The following is an 8,183-nucleotide window of genomic DNA, read 5'->3' on the forward strand; positions in this document are numbered from 1 at the left end:
ATACACGTATCTAACCACTTTTGATTCATGTATCAGACTGAAAAAATGGTATAGAAAGTAATTTAGAAATCTACTAGGATTTCAAGTAATTACTGTCTAAAGTAGTGAAATTTATGTTGTTTGCCCGTAGTAATATAAAGGGTTTTAATGCATGCTTAGCATTGTTAAAAACCTCATTGCCCCTCAAAAAATTTTTACATCTTTTTCACCATAATTGCGAAAGGTATCTTAGCAAATAAATATTTTTATGCAATGTATTTTAATACACCAAATCAAATAATACATAAGAAATAATATATGTATAATTAATGTAAGTATTACTAATACACTATATTTAGTATTATTCTTATAAACTCTATTAAAGTCCTATCCCCATATCATTCATCCCCACCACTCGTCCTCCACCTTCGATGGTATATTTCTAGATTTTTTTGATAAACTGTGAAAAGATTACTATAGACACCTAATATTTACACGTAAAGAGCACTCCAATGAATTACAACCCGTGTTACTCATCCTGAGCCTCAGAACTAGTAAGCAAAACAATAAGCTAGTTACAAATTTTCTGAACTATACTCCTGCATTTCCTAGCTTTTCTAGAGTCATTTACTTATTCAATCTTTCAACAATCTCCTTCTTTATCTGTGACACAGCTAATTTCGTATTTACATTTACCCCTTTGAAGTGTTTTCAATTTCTTGCCTTCCATGTGTGGTAGATCCTTGCCCCCAAAATTGTTGTTGTCAGCTCCTTTCTGAATTGTTTCCAATGTCTCTCTTTTATCCATCTTAAACATGGCTGCACCTGCTTCCTCTGCACTCTGCATCCTGACCATCCTTTCTGCTCTTCTTGCACTGTTATTGTCCACTGATGCTTATCGTGACCAACGACACTAACCTACGGTATGAGTGTCTATGATCGTCGATAGTATAGTAACCCAACTAAAGGTTGGGGTCGTGTCCCAAGGGAGTGGTTTTGAGAATTGATAGAAAAATAAAATTAAGCTCTAACTAGTCATAACTAAAGACATTAACGAACAAAAACATGGTAAATTAAAGGGGGTGACACGAAAGTGTCAAATATCAATTGGGGGTTTTGTCACAAGTAGTAAAAATAGCAAAAATTAACAAGAAAATAAAGTATGGGAAAATGTTCTTGGGGTGTGACCGCAATACAAGATGAGATAAATTGTTGGAAATAGTGACTAGGCTAAGCTTTAGATGGAAATAAGTTCCCTCTCGGGTAACTTACCCCGTTTCAAATGGGTTCCTCTTGGACACTGATTTGCCGCATGAAGACCAACCTACGCCTTACCCCATCACTCTCTAGAGCTGAGTATTAGTATATGGGACTAAATCTCACCCTCTCAGGTTGAACCTCATGTCGACTTAAATTAAACCACAATCACTAGGTGAAATCACCATTAAAATACATCTATCCTATCAGCAAGCAAGACCCAACAATAATATCAACACATATTTGCTAAATCACACCCCAAGAATGAGGGGTTTTAGCCACACATCACGAATAACAAAATACACCTAAAATGATACTAAAATCAAATGGGTATAAGAAATTAAACCTTGATTTAAGAAAAGGAAAAGAATGGAGAAGACCCACTTCCAACTTGGGGAAGATGAAATCCTTCTCTCTTCAAGTCTCCCACAAAACCTTCTCCAAACTTGAGAGAAAATATCTAAAAACGTACTATTCTATTATGAAAATAATAATAATGGTTCGGAACTTTTAAAATTAATAACAAGTTTAGTATTTATAGACTTCAGAAAATACCGCTGGCGGATCTTTCGGCGAAGTTAGTCGATGCCGCCGAATGACTCGGCGACTCGCCCTTCTTTTGTTTCATCGCCGTTTCATGCTTGCCTTCAGCATCTTCACGTTCTGGACCATTGGGCAGTACAGTACTGCTACGCGGAAATATTCGGCAAAGTGCCGACTGCTCCTTTTATCGCCTTTTTGATCCTTCTGTTTCAGGGCTTCGCGTACTGGAACAAAGGGCGGAGTGAATCCCTTCAGCGTATCGCCAAGTGTGCTTGGCGATGCTCAGGCTTCAGCTTCTTTGTTCTTTTCAGTCGTTTTGTTCCTTTTTTGCGCCTAAGTGTCCATGCTTTCACTAAAAATTTCAAATACCTAAAACTTAAGAGTTTTCATCATATATTTAGAAAAAATAAGCATTCGAGGACACTATTCTTATCAAAATAAAGCCCTAAATGAGTCCAATTTGTGGACTCATCAACTACATGTATTTTTCTAGATTATATAAATATTTTTAAAATTTTGTTTTTTTTGTATGTATTATTAAACACAAAAAATAAATAAGAAATTCATTTAATATACTTTTTTTAAATATATATTTTTATTCGTTAACATACTCAATAATTATTTTAATTTTCTTTTATCGTATGCGACAACTTTTTTTTCGATATATTAACTATGATTACTGTGATTCTACGTTCCAACAGTACCGTGGCCCCCGTCAAGTAGGAAAACTGCGGCGACCAGTTTCGTGGTAACAAAGTTGTCGCTAACAAAACTTTTAGATAGTGATAGCACTATTCTTTTTTAAATATTAAATCATTTAAATATAATCAAATTATTAGGTGAGACTAGGGATGTTAGTGGTACAGCTGGATTGATTAATTTTAAATTTTTTTACAATCATATCAATTTCTCAAAGTATTTTGTATGGTTAAAATTAGATTTTTTGACACTGTCTCATCATCTCAGTCTCTCTTCTTATCACTATGATTCGATTAATCTTTGATATTTTTTTAAAGAAAATATTATATAAGAGTTACAAATAGAAGTTACAACATGAATACATGATATCATATATATATATATATATATATTTCCATACAACTCTAATAATATCTCTTTTAACATTTTTATTTTTACGATTTTAGACGTGATGAATCAAGAAAACATACATGATGACAAGCACAAACTTTTGCATACTATTACCACTAAGCTAGTGCTCTATACACAGCAAAGTATCCCCTTTTTTAATTAATTAACTGTTTTGAAGCAGACCATATTAAACAAAATATACAAAATGTAGATGCAAAAAGACTTGAACTTGGGTATTGTGTACACGTTGGGCGCACTTTTGCCACCGAGCTACGACTCATTACTATTGTTAAGGGTGTCTAAAATACTTAATATATCAAGATAAAGTAAGATTTGACTTATATATATAATGTAATTTTCCGGCGAAGGATGCCCATTATATATAGGTTAAATCTTACTTTATATTGATGTGTCTGAATTAGTCGGTATTAGATGACATATTTGATACTTTTCACTATAAATAAATGTTAGTTCTTAAGTAACGGTAGTGTTTAATAGTTTTCTTTGTACTATGTTAGATAGAAAATCATACAAAAAGGAAAAGGAAACAAAATGGAGCTAAGTGCAAGCAAAAGAGATCCCTAAAGGGAGCACTGACGGACTGTCACATGCCCGATGGATCGTCAACTCAATCATTGGAGACTAGCAGTGGCAATGCAGAATTTTGGCTTCTGACGAACCGTCACACCTGCGACGGAATATCAGGCTATCGCTAAGGATCCTAACCAAGCAGCTGACACAAGATGACAAGGTCGACGGATCATCACACTTATGACAGACCATCAAACGTTCTTTAGAGGATCAAAATATTTTTACATTTTAAATTTCAAATTTCATGTCACCGATTATAAAGAAAAATATTCTTTATTCCCAAATGATCATGGGTGCGGAATAAAATGACACAAAAATTAAAACAACTGCAAAATCTAGTGAATATCAATACAAGAACATCTATGAATAAAACGCAAGACCAAAAAGGCTAAAATATATAACTGTCTACAAGAAAATAGGGTATAAAATATAAAGAGTCTTTAGAATCCAGTGTTGTCGAAGAAAGTAACTCACCTTGATTTCTAACCTAAAAATCTAATTTTCTACCTAGTTTCATGGATTAAAGCTTGAAATACTAGAGTAATTAGCAGAAAAATAATGAATTTAAGGTTAGAATATTACCCCAAAGAAAATATCAAATTCAAATCGAGTCTCCTAACTTCCCAAAACGCAAAGAGACGTTGTGAAGTTCATGAAAGTTTTTAATCACTATCATGGATTTAATCATGACCCCCTTCACAAATGTGATATTGGGCTAGTTTCGAATAAGAGGGCCTTACTTGAACTCGGACCACTTATTCTTCGTGAACGTGGTGAACCACAAATGTGAAGAGTGACCCGACCCACTATTTCCTTCTTCTCGAATGCGCAAACGCAGAGAAGGATATGGTTGCACTAGATATATGCAATTGACATATTTAGCGAAAACTTACAATTCTCTAAATGAACCTTCGAGATTTGTTTGGAACCCCCACAGAATAAATAGAATAAGCAGATTGACTACAAAGCATATTCCGAATATATAAGTCATCAAATCATAGATCCAAGGTCATCTTAATCGAATATTAACTGAGATCAACTCTAAGTTTCTCAAGCTTCTAAAATTCTATCTCAATGATTCAAAACACTCATGAGTGCCCCGGAATTCATGCAAAGTGTCCAACGGAATAATAAATTGCCTTCCCGAACTAATGAAATTGTCTAACTCGCATCCAATCTCGTTAACTCAAAATGTTGACTTTAACTAAACTTATTGGATTTCAACTCTCAGAATGAACTATCTTAAACTCATCCGCACCTTAAAAATCATACCACTCATCTCCGCAAATCGAAAATAACATTTAAAAACTAGAGAAAGATATAGTGGAAAAAGCAGGTAAATATAAGTGTCATACATATACTAATACATTATATTTCACATGCGTGTGGATACAATATATCTTATTTATACGCAAATAAATTATATTTTTTTTGTGTGTGCCAATACAATATATTCTTCTATATTTTAAATAAATTATTATTATTATTATTATTTTGATAAATCCACAAACTATAGTTACATTTCAACTATCACTCAATAAGAAAATTCTTCTAGCAATCCTGCAAAACCACCTCAAGCATTTTCTTGATATGTATGCTAGTTATCCTGTAGCCTTAATCAAAAGGCCACACGTCTCTTTCCTTGACCCATGGATGGCCCAAAAGGTTGCCCCTTACCAAAAACAACCTGCCTAAGGGAGCTTCACATAACACACCTTTGACCCCACACTTGTTTTAAATGATATACTTTTCATTTTAATATATTTTTAAAAATATAATTATTTATTTTTTAAATTTCGTATCAAATAAAAAACAATAATTATATTTTAAATAGAGGAAATAACTGTGAAAGGGATATCCTAGTCATTAGCACTTGTAATTTTAAAATAATAACGACCCTTTGAACTTCCAAGAGTCCACAAGCACCGTCCCCCCTGCCCCACTTCACGACTACAAAAATGGTCTTATTCCTCCATTTTCACGATCACCGCCACCCTCAATCAACTAAATTCTCAATTTTAACTTGCTTGTTCTTGTTAATTTGTCGAAATGACATCTTTTTCGGTTAAATTTTCAGCTACTTCACTTCCAAATTCTAATAGATTTTCCAAGCTTCATGCTACTCCGCCGCAGACGGTGGCGGTACCGTCATCTGGGGCGGCGGAGATAGCTGCTGAGAGACTAGAGCCTAGAGTGGAGCAAAAAGATGGGTATTGGGTACTTAAGGAAAAGTTCAGACAAGGCATAAATCCAGCTGAAAAGGCGAAGATTGAAAAGGAACCTATGAAATTATTCACTGAAAATGGTATTGAAGATCTTGCTAAGATCTCGCTTGAAGAGATGGAGAAATCAAAGCTTACCAAGGAAGATATTGATATTCGGCTCAAGTGGCTTGGACTCTTCCATCGGAGAAAACACCACTGTAAGTACCAAATATTGGAACTAAATCGGATTTGATTAATTCATTCTTCACATTAGTATTCATATTTTTCAAATTGTGATGATCAGATGGTCGATTCATGATGCGATTGAAGCTTCCAAATGGTGTAACGACGAGTGCCCAAACTCGATACTTAGCTAGTGTGATAAGGAAATATGGGAAAGATGGATGTGGTGATGTGACTACGAGGCAAAATTGGCAGATTCGTGGGGTTGTGTTACCTGATGTGCCTGAGATTCTAAAGGGACTTGATGAAGTTGGCTTGACAAGTCTGCAGAGTGGCATGGACAATGTTCGAAATCCGGTGGGGAACCCTCTTGCAGGGATTGATCCTCATGAAATTGTAGACACAAGGCCTTACACTAATTTACTGTCCCAATATGTCACCGCCAATTTTCGTGGCAATGTGGACGTGACTAACTTGTAAGTCTTACACTAATCATTTCCCATTTTTTTGTTTCAACTTTATAGCTTTGATCGAGGTTACCTTAAAGCATCTGCTAATTATATTTTTGCGATATAATGATGTTATTGCAGGCCAAGGAAGTGGAATGTATGTGTAATAGGGTCACACGATCTTTATGAGCATCCGCATATCAATGATCTTGCCTATATGCCTGCAACCAAAGATGGACGATTTGGATTCAACCTGCTTGTGGGTGGATTCTTCAGTCCGAAGCGATGTGCAGAGGCAATTCCTCTTGATGCATGGGTTCCAGCTGATGATGTAGTCCCTGTTTGCAAAGCAATATTAGAAGCTTATAGAGATCTTGGTACCCGAGGGAACAGGCAGAAAACTAGAATGATGTGGTTAATTGACGAACTTGTGAGTTATACATTCACTATAATAATTTGTCATTCGTCATTTATGGCCTAAATTGGAGTTTGTAAATTCATAACATACATCGTGCTGATTGAGGAACATGAGTTCCGTCATAACATTTCATTTGAGTTGCATATTGGTTTTGAATTCAAGTGCTTACTATATATATCCCTTTCAAGGCAGAACCAAACTTTTCGGTAGATGATCTAACCGGAATCATTTTCTCACGGTTTAATTTCTCAATGATTCAGGGTGTTGAAGGATTCAGGGCAGAAGTTGTGAAGAGAATGCCCCAACAGAAGCTAGAGAGAGAATCTGCAGAGGATTTGGTCCAGAAACAATGGGAAAGGAGAGAGTACCTTGGCGTGCATCCGCAGAAACAGGAGGGTTACAGCTTTGTTGGTCTTCACATTCCCGTGGGTCGTGTCCAAGCAGATGACATGGACGAGCTAGCTCGTTTGGCAGATGAATATGGTTCAGGAGAGCTCCGTCTGACTGTTGAACAGAACATCATTATCCCCAACATCGAGAACTCAAAGATCGATGCATTACTCAATGAGCCTCTCCTAAAGAAGAGATTTTCTCCCGATCCACCTATTCTCATGAGAAATTTGGTGGCTTGTACTGGTAACCAATTCTGTGGGCAAGCAATAATCGAGACTAAAGCACGTTCAATGAAGATAACTGAGGAGGTTCAACGTCTAGTCTCCGTGACACAGCCAGTGAGGATGCACTGGACAGGTTGCCCAAATACTTGTGGACAAGTTCAAGTTGCCGATATCGGATTCATGGGATGCTTGACTAGAAAGGAAGGCAAGACTGTTGAAGGTGCTGATGTTTTCTTAGGTGGCAGAATAGGGAGCGACTCGCATTTAGGAGAAGTTTATAAGAAGTCTGTTCCCTGTGAAGATTTGGTACCAATAATCGTCGACTTACTAGTTAACAACTTTGGTGCTGTTCCAAGAGAAAGAGAAGAAACAGAAGAGTAATCTAAAATCTTCAGAATCATATTAAGATATTTCCAAGGTACAGGATTGTAAGTTAGTAAAATAATAATCAGAACATGAGATGTTGTTAACATGTTCATGTGTGACATAGCATGATGCAAATACTTGTACTTGTTTCCAAATATAATCACACGGTGTATTCCTTTGGAAAAACTCATCCAAACCACAAGGCTTTTGAATTGTTGAATTCCTAATAATACATTTTTTAAAATGTAATTTTTATATTCATTTGTTTCGATTATTATATTCTTAAAACACTTTACTTAATAGTCGTGTTGGTATTTGAAATTGTTGTACTCACCCCAACTCAAAAGGATGCCCAGTCGATATCCAAAGTCTATTTTTTTTTGTTGTCCTTCGTGAAGGTCATCTTCGATCCCTCTCTATTTTTCTTGCTACTATGCATATTTAATTTCTTGTTGTACTCACCCCAACTCAAAAGGATGCCCAGTCG

At 35.7% G+C, this 8,183-nt stretch overlaps 1 protein-coding gene across 1 annotated transcript; it reads left to right on the forward strand.

Annotated features, from left to right (window-relative positions):
• Nucleotides 1-5,373: 5,373 nt before the first annotated feature.
• On the forward strand, nt 5,374-7,967 carry LOC102596437 (ferredoxin--nitrite reductase, chloroplastic-like). The gene is made up of 4 exons (XM_006349563.2): nt 5,374-5,881; nt 5,968-6,322; nt 6,437-6,725; nt 6,974-7,967. The coding sequence occupies exons 1-4, from the start codon at nt 5,509-5,511 to the stop codon at nt 7,709-7,711; spliced, it is 1,755 nt and encodes a 584-aa protein (XP_006349625.1). The 5' UTR covers nt 5,374-5,508; the 3' UTR covers nt 7,712-7,967.
• The last annotated feature ends 216 nt before the right edge of the window (nt 7,968-8,183 follow it).

Source organism: Solanum tuberosum, unplaced genomic scaffold (assembly GCF_000226075.1).
Source record: "Solanum tuberosum cultivar DM 1-3 516 R44 unplaced genomic scaffold, SolTub_3.0 scf00112, whole genome shotgun sequence".
Taxonomy (NCBI): domain Eukaryota; kingdom Viridiplantae; phylum Streptophyta; class Magnoliopsida; order Solanales; family Solanaceae; genus Solanum; species Solanum tuberosum.

What these genes read in the sequence shown, in the direction of transcription:
- LOC102596437 (XM_006349563.2), top strand. Translation starts at nt 5,509, where the DNA reads ATGACATCTTTTTCGGTTAAATTTTCAGCTACTTCACTTCCAAATTCT. An exon ending in AATGTGGACGTGACTAACTT is followed by an intron (nt 6,323 to 6,436) that starts GTAAGTCTTACA and finishes ATGTTATTGCAG; the next exon opens with GCCAAGGAAGTGGAATGTAT. An exon ending in TGTGGTTAATTGACGAACTT is followed by an intron (nt 6,726 to 6,973) that starts GTGAGTTATACA and finishes TCAATGATTCAG; the next exon opens with GGTGTTGAAGGATTCAGGGC.